The sequence below is a fragment of the Peromyscus maniculatus genome, chromosome 14, assembly GCF_049852395.1.
Source record: "Peromyscus maniculatus bairdii isolate BWxNUB_F1_BW_parent chromosome 14, HU_Pman_BW_mat_3.1, whole genome shotgun sequence".
NCBI lineage: Eukaryota > Metazoa > Chordata > Mammalia > Rodentia > Cricetidae > Peromyscus > Peromyscus maniculatus.
Genome location: NC_134865.1, coordinates 88,501,338 through 88,520,139, shown reverse-complemented (window position 1 = coordinate 88,520,139; position 18,802 = coordinate 88,501,338). Strand labels below are relative to the sequence as shown.

Genomic DNA, 18,802 nt, shown 5'->3' with positions numbered 1-18,802 from the left:
GCAAGTGATCAGTGTTTCTAGACTGCCCTCAATCCTTCTCCTCCTCCTCCTCATCTGAGAACAAACAGCAGGGTAGGAAGCAGAAAGGACAAGCTCTGTGTGATGCCTACAGGGCAAGGCAGAGACCAAAGTTGTGGCTACAGTGAGTGTCAAAGTGTGATCTACCCGAAGCTCCAGCGACCGGTGGAAAGGCACTGGCCAGCTCCCTCCCAAGAGTGACCGGAGGCCAGGGAGTCCCAGCCTCAGGATCCACCTTTGTGGGGGTGAGGGCGTGATTCACACAGCACTCCTCTTACAGTGTCTGATCCCGGGTGAACTAGACTCCGCAGTGCCCGGGGAGTACCCCACGTGGTGCTTTCAACATAAGCAACTGTTTTACTGGCCACCACAACTGCATTTCTGGTTTCACTTCTGTGACAGTACACAGCTTACTAAACTTAGAACCACAATGGTAGCATACCCCTGGACATACCTGTGAGGCTTTCCAGAGAGTTTACCTGAGTAAGGAGGACTCACTCGGAGTGTGGGCGGGACTGGGCCATGGGCTGGAGTCCCAGACTGAGTGAAAAAGGAGAAGGTGAGCCAAGCATCCTGTTCACCTCTCTCTGCTTCCTGACTGCAGACGCAGTGTCCAGTCACCTCACATTCCTGCCGTCACTGCCAGGGCCCCTCTGGCCGCCACCTTCTCCACCGCAGGTGTGGTGTATTAGCAAACAGCGAGCCCAAGTGAACTCCTCTCCTTTAAGTTACTTTGGCCAGATACTGTGTTGCAAACTCAAGTACTTTGTTACAAATTCAACTCTTAAATGCATGTTAACATAAACAGAATGTCACTCAGCCGCTGTTTATCTTCACAAGCATCTTGGGCTCTGATGCTCTCCTGACTTGCCGCACGCTATGCCAAGGTCCTAAGGCTACAGTACACGCTGCCAAGTCCAGGAAATACCTGAAGTGCTATGAGATACACTAGACCCAGAGAGATCTCCCAGTCAAGCCCCACTCCTCTCCCTCTGTGGGCACTGAAGCTGCAGTTTCCTGCTCCAGTAAGCACACTGCCCTGGTGTGTAAGGGATTTTGTAAGGACAGGGATCCTGAGGAAGGAGAGCCAGGCCCCTGTATACAATGACACTATCTTTAAAGGGACAGCTGTGCTGGACAAGCAGCCAGAGCCACCCTGAGCATTCTGCAAGGGCAGCAGCTGTCGACTTGGAAATAGAGAGGAAGCGGAGGAGGACAGTGTGTATGAGGAGCTAGCTGTCCCTGCCTCACTCGTCTCTGTGTGTGGCCTGCTATGGTGCTGAGTGGAGGACCACAGGTCTGAGACGGGACAAATCAGGTACAAACTTCATCTGGAGATTTCAAGACTCTGACTCAAAAATCTCAGCCTTCTCACCTTGGAGGTGTATGTGAGGACTTAGAATTGATGTAAGTAAAACACATGATCAAGCCAGTCCTCAGAGGCGGTAGATGCTCTCTGAGCACCCAGATAAAAGATACTGTCCATGTATCCTCGTGAGCAGATGGAGCAGGGTCACCTTGCTTGTACTCTCTCTAGAGCTTTCTTGAGGTTGCAACAATGTAGCGCCTTCAGAGTGCCTGTTCCTTTTCCTGTTTGTATTTATCAACCACAACTGGGTCTGTTGTGATTTAACAGGTTACCCATAATGCTGTGGCCAGAGCTACTCTGTTTTATGCACTAAAAAAAAAATTAAAAAAATAAAAAAAAATAGAATAATAAGAAAATTTCATTTGACAACCAAGAGGCTGTGAGGAGATTGAGTAAACAATCAAATCTCTTCTATGTAATTAGGAGGTGCCTGGAGCCCGAGAGGTAGGCAACCTGTACAGCCTGAGGCTGTGACTAGCCTCAGCTCCACCCTCTGTGCAGCTGAGTGAGCATTGAAGCTTTTCCAGGCTGATTCTGGAAACACTATCAAAGTGGCCCCATACCTGTCCTGGCATCATGGTGGAAGGCCATGGTGGCAACACTGTGGCATTATGAGATTATTAGCTGCTTATAAGACAACAGCTGGATGGGTTTCCAGATTCCAAGGACATAGGAGCCATTTCCTCAGCATAAACTGAGTTCACTACTTTCAGAGACCTGGATCACAAGACGTGGATTGGACCTTCAGGGGAGCCCTTTGTCAGCCAAAGATTCCAAGTCTATGGCTTTGGAGACCACAAATGGTCTCACTCCTGAGCTTTTCTTGGGTAATTCTGGAACATGTTTTGGGGAATTGCATGCAATATCTATGTTGACAAGGTTCAGGTCACACTGCCCCCAAATTCAGCACATTGGCATTTGAGCAAACAACAGAAGCATGCCATAGTAGAGCTAGAATTCCCAGATTTCTTCCAGATGAAGCTGCCATCAGACCCTCTTCCACCTGCTGGTTCTCGGTGCTCTTTGGGCACACAACACCTCACTGTAGGACCAACAACCTCACAGTGATTCCAGGCTAAGAGCACAGGCAGGAGCCCTGGCAGAAGAGGGGGGTTCCAAGTTCAAAGGGATGATACTTGTGCCTCTTGTTCTACTAGCAGGGGATCAACTTTTTCACTGGAAAAACCTGTTTTTCAATAGACTTGCAGGAACCAAGCTTGAAGCTGACTACCAAAAAGTGCAAAAGGCTTCTGCTCAATATCTATCAAAAGGATGGACCCAGGGACATGGACCTCTGCCACGCCCAGAACAGGCAGAGATTTTACATCTACCATCCACCAAAAATCCTCACTTTCCCTGCTGAAAATCGACCAAGACTTTTATTAAAACAACAAAACACAAAAATCTGTCTTATAACAGGGTGACTTATAAAAATATAACAGAACTTCCATAGTGAGAACAGAGGCAACATCTTACATGTGCAGATGAGCTCCTAATTGACACAACATCTACCATTTGCTTTGCTGTGTGTGTGTCTATGTGTGTGTTGTACACATACACGTGAAGGTTCACTCACCCAGTGGGCACATGTGGAAGTCAGAAGATGACATTGGGATGTTTTCCTCATTTCTCCACCCCCCTCCTTTTTTGTTTTGTTTTTTGTTTTTGTTTTTGTTTTTTTTTTGAGACAAGGTCTCTCAATGAATCTGAAGCTTGGTGTTTCACCTAGACTGGCTGTCCAACAAGCCCCTGGAATACTTCTATCTCTTACTCCCACCCTGAAGTTACAGGAATGAGCTACTGTGCCCAGCTGTTACCTGGGTTCTGGGGATCTAAACACAGGTCCTAATGCGTGTATAAAAAGTGCTTTACCCACGGAGCCACCTACCCAGTCCTGTTCTGTGTTTGTTTTTTAGTTAGTATGAACTGAGGTTCCTGGGGCGGTAGGAGCCAAACCCATATTAGAGCTACTATGAGGCTAATAGACCAATAGAACATGTGTGGTTGTGGAGAGGTTGACATATTGCAGATCCAGAGCTGGATGACAACTTATCTCAGACTATTCCCAGCCCCTTTACAGCCACCTCTGTGTGACCTAACATCCTTGTAACCATTAGGTAAGTCTTCTGGGAACATGCTAACAGAGCACTGGCCTCCACTAACCAAAGACTAAGTAGATGTCCAAAGACAGCATCCAAAGACTACACCGCTGACTTCCTTTGCTGTAACAAACCCACCTGATAGTCTCATCAATACATCTGGAAAATATATTGATCTATAATTCTCTTCACTCCATTACTATAAAAATGTCATAAAACGGGGCTGTAGAGCTGGCTCAATGGTTCAGAGCACTGGTTGTTTCTCCAGAGGACCTGGGTTCAATTCCCAGCACCCTCATGGCAGCTCACAACTGTCTGTAATTCCAGTTCCAGATAATCTGATGCCCTCTTCTGGCCTTCATGGCCTCCATGGGCACCATGCATACATGTGCTGCACAGGCATCCATGTAGACAAAACACCCAGACACATAATGCCTCCATAACAAGCCTGTAGGGAATTTTCTTAATTAATGATTGATGGGAGAGGGCCCAGCCCATTGTGGGTGGGGCCACCTCTGGATTGGTGGTCCTGGGTTCTATAAGAAAGCAGGTTGAGCAAACCATAAGGATAAAGCAGCACTCTTTCGTGGCTTCCACATCAGCTCCTGCCTCCAGGTTCCTGCCCTGACTTCCTCTGCTGTGAAGGTCTAAGCAAGATAACCCTTTCCTCTCCATGTTGCTTTTGGTCATGGTTTTTCATCACAGCATAGTAACCCTTACGAGGACAGGCCCCCAAGGAACTGGAGCTCTACCTTTGTTCTGTGTTGGTTCTTTGGCTGAAGACAAAGAAATAAGCCATTGCCCTTGACCTTTTCTGTTCATGACAGGAAGGCTATTGATTAAAAAAAAAAAAAAAAAAAAAAACCAGAAAAATGGACAGGGTTTCCATCAGGTGTCCTCAGGAACCTGGTCCAAAGGGCAGCCAGGAAGTGCTGTAACTGGGCACTGCAGAGCCACACTCTGTAGCCAGAGCCTCAGTCCTGGACCAAGCACCAACTAACCAGGAAGACCCTTTGACATTCGTACAGCGAGGACTGAGAACTGCACGTGAGTCCAATGACTCACACTGACCTCCAAGGGCCTCACACCAATCTGGACTACCCACCCTCGCTCATGTGGCAGGAATTACACCCTGGTGAAGCACACACGAAGAAAGTCACCTTATCCACACAGGTACTTCTGCAGAATAGCGAGCCTCCCCCAGCTTCTGCCTCCCTCCCAGACCACTGCCTTACCCAGCCCAGTGTTCCCTGTGGGGCATTCAGTAAGCTGTTTTCTCTCTCTCTGTGCTAGTCTGAAGGGGGAATTGGCTCCTTTTCTTATTAACGTGACCAGATACCTGATCAAAGCAGCTTACAGCAAAGGGCTGGTTTGTATTCATTTAGATTTATTTATTTCATTTTATGTGTTCGAGTGTTTTGCTCACATGTATGTTCATGTCTGGTGCCCAGAGAAGTCAGAAGGCACTGGATCCCCTGGACCTGGAGTTTTACAGGTGGTTGTGAGCCACAATGTGAGTGCTAGGAATCAAACCCGCATCCTCTGCGAGAACAGCACCTCTCCAGCCCTGGACAAGGGGGTTTATTTCAGCATATTGTTCAGGGGGACACAGTCCATCCTGGTGGGGAAAGCATGCTGGCAGGAGCTTGGTCACAGTCAGGAAGCTGAGAAAGATGAACACTGGTGCTCAGCTGCTTTCTCCTTTTCTTCAATCCAAGACTCCAGCCCATGAAACGGTGCCACACACATTAGGGTGAGACTTCCCCCTCAGTGAAACATTTAGGGAACTATTGTCACAGACATGAACAGTTGTTTCTGGGGATTCTACATCCTTTTATGTTCACAAGGAACTATCACATCTTGTCTTCTCAAACTGTTTGTTGGGGTAAGGGTGACCCCCCCCCACCCCCCACCCCCGCTGGAGCTACCAAACCCCAGGCTCCCACTGCAAAAGTCTGAAGAACTCACTGCACTCTGTCACATTCACCACACCTTCCTTGACCCTCCACCCTCCCCCACTGGCTTTTAAGATCTCTCCCTCTCTTTCTCCTTCCCAGAAGGCCGTTGTCTATGGCCTTTGTCTCACAGTGTTCTACAAAGTGCAAGGTGAGAGAAACAAAGTCCTTCTCTCCCCAGTCTGACCACGCTGTGAAGAGATCTTCCTTAATCAATCACATTTGCTGATTTCCTTTAAAAACAAGGGAACCAAGACAGCAGGTTACAGACCCTGAATCTTGGGAACAGTAGTTCAGAACCCTTTGTCCTCCCACGAAATACAGCACACCCTGTCCCTTGGTTCACGTCTGAAGGCTCCTGGGCCAGGTGAAACTAATATTAAATAAACTTGTTTACTTTTCCCTAGCATGCTGGTTTTAGTGAATGAGTCTCAAGGATGGGGGATGTCAACAAAAAATCCTGGAAAGAAGTTGTGTCTGCCAAGACAGGCTGATGAGGGCTGCAGTGGTGTGGAGAGGCTGTAACCTGCAGGCCTAGAGGCTGATTCCCCTGACATATGCTGAACAGCCAATCCTTGCTCACATCTGCACCTTAATACCCTGTGACTAATATACAAATCTGTGGAATCTATTAATTTAACAGACCACTTAGTTTCTACCAATCAAAAGCTAAGAATGTCATCAGATAGCATCTGAAGCCTGTAGCAAAGCCTCCCCCCCATCTTGCTGAAGTTGTCTTGTTGACATGCCCACCAATGTATTTTAAACTGGCCTTAATTGATGACTTTCTTTGCTCTGTAAAATATGAAACTGCTTTCACACTGGAATATAAAATTTGAGGTAACCTAAATCTGTGTTCCTGGGCCATGATCATTCAAATTAGGTTCCAGTAAACTACCTCTTATTCCAAGGTGAGTGCTGTGTTTTTTCATAAACAAGGACAAAATAAATAATTTCTTCTACCCAGGTACACAAACATTTCTGTTACCAGGGAAATGCTGTGTCTCTTTGAGGGTTCTTAGTCTCATTAATAAAAGAATTTCAAAATGGACTCAAAAGGAAGCTCAAGAACAATTTTATTAGCGTTTAAGAGAGAACACAGTGCAGTTGAGGTAGAAATCCTGCCAGCAGCCAGTAGGGGAGCTGGGGAAAAGATCATGCCCTTTTAAGTTAGCCCTGGAATAGAAATAGCTTATTCAGAAAGGGAAAAAAAGCACTTAAAGATTAGAAGTGGGCTAGTGAGCCCCCAAAGAACACAGCCATGAAGTACGTTCTCTTTTATAGCCTCCTCCTCTCTCATCCTGTTTGGATTCCTAGGGCTTTGTTGGGTGCATGCTCTGTTTGTCAGATGACGCCAGGGTCCAGAAGGGCTTCCAGTCTTTGCCTGCTCACCAGCTTCTTGCTCTGGTGCGGGCACGTTAATCCTGATGCAGCTTTTCTAGTTCTACTCCCCTTTCCCACTCCTGAGATGACTCACTCAGCCTTTCTTCTCTCCCTCAGTAAATAACTTCAGCAGAGGGCCCTCCCTGCTTGCTGAGAGCAGAGCACAAATGGAGTCAAAGCCAGGCACGGGCCTTGTGCAGTGTGACCTTTCGGGTGGAATTTTCCGAAGCCTTCCACTCCTGGCCACCCAGCACCTCCAGCACCTGCGTGGCACAGAGCCACCAGGAGGCAGCGGCTGTTTTCTGTTCTTTTTTTAAATATGGAATGCTTCATGAATTTACATGTTAGCACAGGAGCCATGCTAATCTCCTCTGCACCATTCCGACTCTCACATGTGTGCTTGCCCATGTGAGCACAGGGCTGTTGTCTTTACCTGCCCTGACTATGGAGAGGGAAGTGCCCATTGGTCAGGTACTGCACCTATAAATGAAACCACATCTTATTAACTGTTTTCGTTTTATTTTAAACACTCTGATATTAGGTAGTTCAAAGACAACAGGCTCAAAGGTCATTGGAAGGGCCCCATCTATGTACTTGCTAATACACAAAATTTATCACAATTGCCCTTCCTTAGAATTTGAAATACTGTATCAATAAAGACATGTTTGTAAGAAAACACTGAAAAACAGAATGATATAAGGAAAGTCAAGTGACTGTCCAGACAAGGAGCCATGGCTTGGCAATGCCTTTGAGCCCTTCCCTCCCCTCTGCGCAGCCTCACCGATCACATGGTTTCCTCTCACTGTGCTGCACTCCCTTTCTAATGCCTGCCTAACATTTGGGTCATGGATAAAGTGCATGGTTAATACTGACTGCCAACCTAGCCAGGTCTAGAATCACCTAAAGAGCAGGCCTCTGGGCATGTCTGTAACGGAGTTTCTAGATTAGGTTAACTGAGGTGGAAGTTATCCTAACGCCGGGCAGCTCCATACCATGGGACAGTGCCAGCCACCTCACGCCCCTGCTGCCACACCTCCCTCACCATAATGGACTGTACTTTAAATTATAAGCCACACACAATACGCCATTCCTCATCCGAGCTGCAACTCATAGCGTGTTTAGGTAAAGCAACAAGAAAAGCAGCTAATACTGTAATTATAAAAGCATTCCCTGGGGCTGGAGAGATGGCGAAGCAGTTAAAAGCACTGACTGATCAGGACCTATGTTTGGTTCCCAGCACCCACATGGTGGCTCACAACTATCTGTAACTCCAGTCCCGGGGGATCTGATGCCCTCTTCTGGCCTCTGTGAGCACTACATGTATGCACTGTATAGACATACGTGCAAGTAAAGCACCCACACACATATAAACAATAAACTTTTTTGAATGCATTCTTATTTCAATAAGAATGATACATCCACTGTGTCTAAATTAACACAGTTATCACTGCAAAGGATTATCTGTGATGGAAGCTTCCTTTAATACTTGGTGTCGTGGATGACTTTTTAGAATGTGTATCTCATGAGTCAGATTACAGGTCAGAATTTGTGGAGCCCAGGGACACCTCCATGAACCACTGACACAGTGGTGTAACATAGCATTTTTTTTTAATCTTTGCAAATTTGCTTTAATTCTTCCTCACTTGTGGATTCCTTTTTAGGACATGTTGTCTAGTTTCTGATATACCATTCAGAGTTACTAGTTTTGGAAGAAAATCCACTTCCAAGTCTTTTGAAGCAGATTTTCCTCACATTCAAGAATCCCATGTGACTAGTCTAAACTCTACTTTGTTCATCCCACTCCAGGATGGCAAAATACTCGGAACACTTACAGCTTTTCCTCTAATGACCAAATACTGTTTCAGAGTGAACATTTCCCAATGCTTTTGATTGTGGGATATTGTGGTTTTGATAAGAAGTGTCACCTAAAACACCTGTGTGTTTAGGTTGGTCCCCAATCACTGAGAAATGGTTGGAGCCTGAGGACTCTGACCTAATCTACGGGTTGGTCAATGTACGAATTCATAATTTTATGGTATTACTGAGAGGTGGTAGAAATGAAAATGTGGGGCTTGGTAAGCGGAAGTGAGTCCCCGGGACAGCTTGTGAAGGGTACTCCTTGTCTCTGGCTCCCTTTCTGTCTCTCAGTTTCCCATCTGGGCAGCTTTACTGTTCTGTACCCTCTTGACCTTTCTATTCTTCCCTCCGTGTGTCAAAAGGAGTAGAGACGCCGTCCTTGGAGCAGTAGTTCTCAGTGACGCAGGGACTCTTTATTGCCACTTAGCTACACCCCTAGCCCTTTGGCTTCCTTTGCTTTATATTTTTAATAACAGGTGTAAATTGACTATGTTTAGCTTTTGACATTCTTTATAAATTGCCTCATTCCAGCCAAGCACTTTAATTTTTTGGTTTTTATTTTAAAGGCCTATAGGCATCTAAAATGTATGAATTAGCTAATAAGATTATGCATGTCTGCCTCCATCCCAAGAAAAGGAAAGGAGAACGAAAGAGGCCCCAGGTATGAATGCAGGCACCCTGGACTCCATGCCACACCCTGCCCCGTGGCCACCTGTCCATCTCCACTGAGCCTGGCCACACCTCTCTGCTCCACCAGCTGGCAGGCTGAATTATACAGTCACCATGACAACAGTAAATCCAGGCCAGCAGCAACAGGATGTTATGTTTCTTCTGACTCCGTCAGCCACAGCAAACACACAGGCTTGCAGCACTCGGGCAAGCCTGCCTGGCCATTTCCTAGACCTAATTGCACTAGAAAAAGGTGTCAAATACTGTCTGTTCCCACACATCAAGACCTGAATATCTGTATTTACATTTAAATTGCTTTTCTTTCCCAAAGAATGGAAAGCCATTATCTTAATAATGTGCCTATCACGGAAGGTTAGGAAAGCAACTCAGAGTTAGGGAAGAAAATCAACCGAAGAATGATTGTGGTTCCCTTCCAGCCTGGCTTTCTGCTGAGGGAAGGGTGACAGCTGTGTCTGTCATTTTGCGGGTGCTGTGTCTCTGGTTACACACATGTGCATAAACACACACCTTGTTCTTTATCATCAGAGCTTGGTGGGTCCAGGCTGATAAGATATTTTTAAGATAATATACTTAAGGTTTTCTCCCAAAAAAAGCAGCACAAAGTACAATCCAAGGAGTCTGGAGTCTCGCCAGCCAGGCCACACAGTTGGCAGGATCCACACCTGGCCTGGCCTGGCCGTCACATCCTCTACAGAAATGTTCCCCCAGAAAGCAAACACAAAGCAAGGCTGGGACAGTTGGCATCCTGCTCTCCTTCCTCCCCGGGGCCAGTGCTGGCCTTCCCTGATGGCCCTTGCTGCGGCTCAGACACACACACACAGTTCTCCCCACCCTGAGATCCCTGATCTAGGCCACAGGGCTGGTCCTCTGCACAGCCCACAAGCAGCTGGTTTAGTTTCGGGACAGACAAAGCTTGGCTCCTGCACTCAAGGAAGGGCTTGCCCTGGACCTGTCCCCAAGGCTGGTGCCTTCTCTGCAAATCAAGCAGCCCATGGGCACCTGTGGCTATGCGGGGCCACAGGAGAGTACCTGTGCTAGCTCAAAATCAGCAGCAGCAGGACACTTCTCCTCCCAACTAATAAGCTAAAGGGAGAGGCAGGCAGTGAGCTAAGAAGAAAGGCACACAGGCCTCGCCACCCTGCCTCGGATTCCTGAGGGCCACTGCATACCCAGCCTCACTCTGAAACACATGACTGTGACCTTCCAGCATCATGTCCACCCCTTCTCCAGCTCCAACAGCGAACTTCCCAGAACCGGCCATCCACCAAAGAAGACAGGAAGTAGTTTTCTTCATTTGAGAAGTCCTTGGACACTTCCCCCTCTGTTGACAGCTACTCAGCCAACCCCTCCAGGAGCTGGCAATAGGAAGGACTTCCTGTGAGGTCAGCCAGAAGACATGAACACAGAAAATGTACAAGCGCCAAGCACGGACTGGGTGTGCGTGGCAACCAGGGCTAGTGCTGAGGAACCACAGCACACTAGACTCCCGCTCAGCCTCTCTTCTCTACACCAGAGTCCATCATCAACCACGCTCCTGCCTCCCACTGCAGAGCTTCTGGAGAACAGCCCTAAACACAGGGGCTGGGATTGACAGCTCCCAGATGCACATCTGTGTGGGAGAACTCTCCAACCACAGCGTCCAAAGACAAACAGCTCTGCTGCCCTCTTCAGAACACACAGCTCCCTAGGCCTGGAGGCCCCCCTCCAGCTCCCCAGCAGAAGAAACAGATCCAGAACTTCAGCTGTGCCCCATGCAGAATCCACACTCACCGTTCACACAGGTCTCCGATGATCCACACAGGCCTTCCTCAAACAAGCAGCCTAGATAAGGAAGAGAAGAGAAGTCAGTGGCAGAGAAAACGGGGGCCCTTGAGTCTCTCAGACCCCACCCACCATGCAGGTCTGCTTCTTCATGATGGTGCTGGGTTATTCTGAAGCCATTATAACAGACCCCTGTATGATCCGGCCAAGCTCTTCTTCATCAGGAGGGTGCTCGGCCCGTCCTGTACCTTCAAGGCCACATCAGAGAGAGCCCACATCTTTGCCATGGTCATCTTTGCAGACACACCCCTCCCCTAGCCTCACAGCTGCCCAGCTACCCACCCAAGGATGTCTCAGGGCTTGAGGCTTAGCTCACACTTAGCACATCAGAAATGGGCCAGACCTCTGGGCCTAATCCACCTGTGCACACAGGGATGCTGGCATCTGCCCCCGTGGCTCTAGGGAGACTGATTGGTTGTGTGCTACAAGGCGGCCTCTGCAATGCCCGTGACCACCATGGACAATGACAGAAGAGGAAAGACAAGTAGGTGAAGGGAACAGAGGACATGAAAAGTGGCAGAAGGATTCGTGAGGGACCCCACCTGGAGAGAACACACCAAGGTGGCTACCCTCTCCCTGGAGCTGAAAGAGACCTTGATGGCCTCTCATGAAACAGGAAAGGTGAGCCAATGGCAAATGTACTCACCCAGCAGGGAGTAGGCAGCTGGAAGCAATCTGTACAATGTGCCAAGCCACCCTGAACACAGACAGAGAAAGGCCGTCTAGGCAGGGTCAGGGGTGGGGCATGAGAGAGGCCTCTGTCTATACTCAGATGGGCCCCTACTCCCTCAGGGATACAATGCTGTATTCCATCCTGTACCAGTGCAGTGTTAGGAGCCCACACAAGTTGAGTGTGCTCTGAACATACATGTCTTTCAACAACAAAGCCTAATGCCTTCATGACTGTTTCTCCAGTGGTCAAACTCCTACAAGACCCACTCAAAAGTCCCCCACGGTGTCCTCCACACAGACCAGGGAGTTCTGTCCAGACACCGGATAGGACCTGCCACAGTGCACAATGATTATAGACTAAAGAGTTCACCATCCTCTCAGGAGTGAGGTTTTGGGGTTCTTCTTTGTATCTTCTGCCCATTCTCCCATGGCTGCCCTTCTAAGTAAGTGAATGAGTGAGTACAAGGCAACTGGGAAAAAATTATCAATCACAAAGTAACCGAACCCTTAACTTCTTCACACAAGAGTTGGAACAAACACTTGCAGCTGCAGCAGCCAGTGGCATTCAGCAAGCACGGGCGGCACAAGACACAAAGCCAGGCTCACTCAACACAAAGGAGACACAGACCTGCAATTAACATGAGCCAGTGGCCTCCTTTCATCTTCATGGCCACTCCGTTGACATGCCAGAGGAGAAAGCCAGGGCTGGCAGGGTCCTTTGCTTAGGTCACTTGTCTTGAGAGGATTCTGGGTCACACCCGGGTGAGCCAAGTCCATACAGTCACTTATTCAGCCCTGTGCAGACACCCCACCGGCTTGTGCACTTGAGACTAGCAAGCCTGAAGCTCAACCATAGCGGCCTCTACCCTAGAAGATCCCATTTCCTCGAAATAATGATATAATCTTAGGGAAGGTGGCATTTTCATCTCTTAAGCACATTTTTAGCATATCTGTGTCAACCACTTTACCCCTGAAGCAACCCTGCCTCATTTATGTCTCCACCCCACCCACCCACAGCCTCCTCTCAGCCAGGGCCATCCCTTCATCCATAAGCATTGAATTCAAGCAGTGTTTTAAGGCAGGGTGGCTGTGGCAGCAAGCCTTTTAAGGACACTGGGGAACAGCAGGTGAGAACTCAGAGCTGTAGGCCTGGGCATCATGCTGGCTCCCACAAATGCCATGACCTACGGTGGTCATGTGACTTCTCAGATCTCAGCATTGTGAGCAGTGAGGTTAAGGCCAGGTTTGTCAGTTTCTGGGCTGTTCCCATCTGATCGCCGATCTTCCCCTCACTGACATCCAGCAGAAATGAACCGTGGGAGCTCCCAGCAGCCTGATGCCTCTCTCCTCCCAGGGTGCAGAGGTGCAAGGGCACCTTAAGCTGGAAGGGAGGCTGGGGTAGTTGTGTGTTCCACACCCTGGCTCCAGCAGTGGGCATACAGCTCTGTCCCAGGCTGTGGCCGTGCGTGTGCAACTCTGGTGAGCACCAGCACAGCCTCATCAAGTGCCTACAGGACTAGACAAAGGCAGGTTTGCAGGCATGAGTGCAGACACAGAGCTCAGTGAAGGGCTTGCTCACAGAGTTCTGTGTTTGTCACGTGAGATGGCAGATGCCAGAACTCTCTAGAAAAAGTAGAAGCTTCCTGAATCACACCCGACAATTAGAACTGATGGAACAAAATGTGCATCCCGTGTTCCTGTAAGCTCCGGCTACAGCGAGGCAGCCTGGCTCTAGCATCTGCCGAGCCAGAGTCATTGCAGGAGCCTGATGAGCATGTGCCTCAGAAAGACCTGGGGGGAGGAAATGGAACAGCAAGAGTTCAAGTGAGGCATTCCCAGAGGTGCGGAGGCCGCTCACTTCACGCCACAAGTCACAGTGTGCTAATTACCTGCTGACTTATGGGCATTGTCATACGCTCTAAAATCAATGAAAATATATTTCCTCATGAATATCAGACACCTAATAACACTGATTGTCATGGTAAGGCGTCCAGAGGAAAGGAATGTCACAGCCGGGGCTGGTGCCCTGCCCTGGAGTCTGAGACTTGGCCCCTCCAGTGTGCTCCACCCAGCCTTGTCCGGGCACACTGTGGCCAGAGGCAGCCCTCAGATGAACACAGCCCTCCAGCCAGCAGCTCATAAAGGATCTACACCTAAAGCCAATGTCAGCCTGAGGCAAGCAGCTGAGCCACAGAGACACCCACGTGAGCCATCTTCACAATTTGGAACACAGTTCCTTGGGCTAGAGACACAGCTCAATGGTGGAGCTAGTTTGTTTGTTTGTTTGTTTGTTTTATTTCTTTCTTTCTTTTTTCCAAGCATCAGTCCCTGGATCCTATCTCCAGCACTGAAAAGAAAAAAATCAAAAAAACAAAACAAAACAAAACAAAAAAACACCTGTAATTCCTTAGTATTAACACGTTATCTACTCTTTCATGAAAACATGTGACATTTCCAAAATTCTCAAATGGCTCCTTCAGCTGACCACCCCAGAGCAGGGCATGGAGCTCAGAGAATTCTTCCAACTTGACCACTGGGCTCCCACACTTGAGCATGCACTGAATACATGTGCATATATACATACACACAGTCACAAATACACATGTACACACTCATACGGATGCAAGTATGTAGGTATACATGTGTACACATGGGTGCACAACCACACGTACTTTCATATATGTGTGTACATATTCACACTTAAATGAGTAATGCATGCATGCATGGAGATTCACACATGGACATTCACATAAACATATATGTGTTCACACTTACGCATGTGCACATACATACATATCTGCTTATGCATACATGGAAATACACTTGTGTCTACACACACATATGTGCAGGAACTCACATATATATGTACACATTTTACTCACATGAACATGCATTCCTATGTGAATACACATGAGCACATAAACATGCACACACATACATGTGCATGCCTGTATGTGGGCATACAAGTACACTAACCCATGTGTATAATCATGCATGTACACACACTTATATGTACACATGTGCACATATGCATGCTGATCCTTTTAGCTTTAATTCTAATTACCTTTGTCTCCTCAAAATACAAAACCATCCTTAGCCATCATCTCTCTGGTACCTTTTTGTTGTTGTTTTCAAAGCAAAACTGACCTATTTCTTCTGGACCAGTGTAGCTCTCCCATCCTAACTTCTAAGATACTCACAAGAGGGTTGTACCCTTCTGTGGTAAGACAGCAAATAAAAGGTCAAAACCTCCCTGGTTGACAGGACGCCTGGCCCTGACCACCTGTGCAGCCCCACCCAGGTGGTCCTCACCCCTGTCCACCTGAGCAGCACTCACCTGCCCAGCTCCTCCCCAATTCTAGGCCTCAGGACCGTGGCAGAGAGAAAGGACCACAGACTCAGGGACCTTCCCTCTTGTGGGGAGGGGGCTGAATTAACTGCCTTCCTGCTCAGTATTTTGGAAAAAGCGCTGAGATTTGTGCAAACCCACAATCCCATAAGGATGTGACAGGTATTCTTTCACCTAAGAGCATTAAAAATATATCGATGTGCATAGAGTCTTCACCCAGTACCTGACGGAAGCAGATGCAGAGATCCAAGCCCCAGGCCAAGCTCTGAGAGTCCAGTCAGAAAGAGGGAAGAGGGAAGAGGGATTCTATGAGCAAGGGGGGGTGGGGGTGGGTCAAGATCATGATGGGGAAATCTACAGAGACAACCAAACCAAACTAGTGAGAACTCATGAACTCTAGACCAACGACTGTAGAGCCTAAAATGGGACTGGACTAGGCCCTCTGCATACAGGAGACAGTTATCTAGCTTGGTCTGTTTGAGGGACCCCTGGCAGTGGGATCAGGATCTATCCCTGGTGCATGAGCTGGCATTCTGAACCCCATTACCTAAGGTTGGATGCTTTGCTCAGCCTTGATGCAGGAGAAAGGGGTTTGGTCCTGCCTCAACTGAATGTACCAGGCTCTGCTGACTTCCCATGTGAGACCTTACCCTTTTGGAAGAGGGATGGGGGCATAGTGTGGGGGAGGCTGGGGGGAGCAGGAGGAGAGATGAGGGGGATCTGTGGTTGGTATGTAAAATGAACAAAAATGTTTTGGGTTTTTGGGGGGTGTTTTTTGTTTGTTTGGTTGGTTGGTTTTTGTTTTTTGGGGTTTTTTGTTGTTGTTGTTGTTGTTTGTTTTTTGAGACAGGGTTTCTCTGTGTAGCTTTGCACCTTTCCTGGAACTCACTCTGTAGCTCAGGCTGGTCTCGAACTCACAGAGATCCACCTGGCTCTGCCTCCCGAGTGCTGGGATTAAATGTGTGGGCCACCACTGCCCGACAAAAAAAGTTATTTAATAAAAAATATATCAATGTAAAACTGAATTCTCTGAGCAAGATAATAAAATATTTTCCCGCTCAGGCATGTCATGTGAGCAGAATGGAAGGTTCTGGGTCTCCTACAGAGCAGCTGGGGATTCTTAGAATCCAAGAGTGCTCTTACCAAATTTACATAACTGGGAGCTGATAATTCTTTGAAATCATTTAGTATTGTAGCCAAATAAAACTTAACAAACCCCATCTGGTGTGTGGATCACGTAGCATGAGTTAATAATGAGTGTATTACTGTTTTCCCAGTGGTAACTGTGCACACATAACAAAGTACTCTCACGCATCCATTTTCCATCAGTGTTTCCTCTTCGAGTCCTCCATGGCAGTCCCTCCTCCCTCTCTGCAGCTTGGTCCTCTTTGAGCTGCCCCTCACCTGGCAGGAGCAGCATGGGCCACAGAGACTGTGGAGGTTCCAGAGTCCATCAGCAGACAGGCACAAGGTGAGGTTAACCTGCCTCTCAGCCACTTAAAACTGAGCCTATTCTCAATGCAGCCAGTGTGAAACACTGCCCAAAGGCAATTCTGGAGAAACACAAAAAAAAAGGACAGGAAAGTCCACCCAGGAGATAGAGCCCATGGGCTTTGACTCAAGGGACCCCCACAATAGGTGCCCATCTCTAGTTTGGGGTTTGGTTTGTCTGATCTTCTGGTGTTTGCTGTCAATCTGGAGTATGTTTTGTTTATTCTCATTAGCCTGGACTACTCCACCTTTTCTGAAGACACTTTCGTGGCTCTCAGGCATCTAAACAGAAGCCATCTAAGAGCTATGATAGTGTCCAGGGTCAGTCCACAGACCCTTTTGACGCTCTGCTGGCTTCCTGTATAAATGGACGTCCTCAGCTTGGGCCCCTTCTGTATTCTTATTCTCTCCTAAACACCTGTCAATTCCCCAGAACCAAGCACACCTGCCTGCTCACATACAGGTCTCAGTGCTGTATGTTCTGGGCAGAGAACTGCTCCTGGGTTCTTGTGCTCTGGTGGTCGGAGATTCAGGACACAGAGTGAATGAGTGAGCTAACACCTGAGGAAGTCACTTATCAGGTAGCAAAGAGGCTCCATGACAGGCAGCCAAAGCCCCTGGTTCTGCACTGTGATGGTTCTGTAACCTTGGCCACAGTCGTTCATTCTCTCCAACACCCCTTTGCTGTTCATGGAAAAGGCAGGTCTGGTTAAAGTCCATCAGAAACTTAGTGGCCCCCCCATCAGCCGGGTCCCAGCACCTCCCCGAGGACAGCACAGCTCACAAGGGTACACAGAGGCATGTCGTCTTCCTGTCCGGGACCTCAGAGCAGGAACCGTGGCTGGAGGACATGTTCAGTCATGCCTCTTCCATTTCAACCATGAGTTTACCATTTGAGGGGACAGCCCCTCCAAATTCCAGAAGCTAGGAATTGATATGGCTTCAGACTGACGCAGTCTAGCAAGAGAGGGAGGGAGGGAGCTTCTGTGAAAGCAGGTGAAGGCCATAGATAAGGTTCTTATTCCTGATGGCCTCCACAGGATCATATGTTTGACTATTTGGTCTCCAGTTTGTGGAACTGTTTGGGAAGGATTAGGAGGTGTGGCCTTGTTGGAGAAGCTGTGTCACTGGGGGTGGGCTTTGAGGGCTCAAAAACCTCCAGCCATCCCAATGTGTTTTCTCTCTCTCTCTCTCTCTCTCTGTCTCTCTCTCTCTCTCTGTCTCTCTCTGTCTCTCTCTCTCTCTCTCTCTCTCTCTCTCTCTCTCTCTCTCTCTCTCTCTCTCTCTCTCTCTCTCTGCCTCCTACTTATGAATCAAGTTATGCCTCTCAGGGGCTCCTGACACCATGCTTTTGATCCATGGACCCTGAAACTTAAGCCCAGTTAAACACATTCTACATTATCTAGGTCATGGTGTTTTATCAAAGAAATAGAAAAGTAACTAAGACACACAGGGGCACACCAGACATGAGTTAAACATTCACAGAAGCCTGTGAAATCCATCCAATAGGAGCCTGCGTTTGACGGCATGAACCAACATGAAGACATCTGTGTGCCCTGACTCACTCAGCAGCATGGCATCTGTTAGTGAATGCTATTTCCTGGGGCTTAGTTCCGAGACTCCAGGACTTCAGCCAGGAACCCATTGGGGACATTATAGCTCGGTTGATAGAGTGCTTTGTCTAGTGAATTCCTGGGTTCGGTTCCCAGTACCACATAAAAGTGGGCAGGGTAGTGGTACATGCCTGAAATCCAAGAACTGGGAGTTGGCAGCAGGAGGATCATAAACTCCTGGTCACCTTTGGCTGTCTGGTGAGTTTGAGGCCAAACTGGATTACATGAAACCCAATGAAGAAAAGAAGAAGAGGTGGAAGAAAAGAAGGAGGAGGAGGAGGGAGGGGAGGAGAGCATCTCCCCTGGTAGCATCATTGATAATGCTGTATCTGTCCTTGGTCTGTTAGGAAATTCTAGGCTCCTCCCTCTGCACAGGTGAGGTATGGAAGCACTATCATTCCTGGGTCGCATATGACAATATAGCCTTTCATGAGGAACACACACAGACGTACAATCCGACAGACAGAATGCAGGTAAAACAATAC

At 48.1% G+C, this 18,802-nt stretch overlaps 1 protein-coding gene and 1 non-coding gene across 2 annotated transcripts in view; both read right to left on the bottom strand.

Moving 5' to 3' along the window:
- Ptprn2 (protein tyrosine phosphatase receptor type N2) overlaps positions 1–18,802 on the bottom strand; it is a 723,788-nt gene that overhangs the window by 637,195 nt on the left and 67,791 nt on the right. The window contains exon 2 of the mRNA XM_006988296.4: positions 11,142–11,192. Coding sequence (XP_006988358.1) covers positions 11,142–11,192 — 51 coding nt within the window. The remainder of the gene's footprint in view (positions 1–11,141; positions 11,193–18,802) is intronic.
- On the bottom strand, positions 7,138–7,240 carry LOC121822565 (U6 spliceosomal RNA). Its single transcript, XR_006063751.1, has one exon. It is a non-coding gene; the product is annotated as a U6 spliceosomal RNA (small nuclear RNA).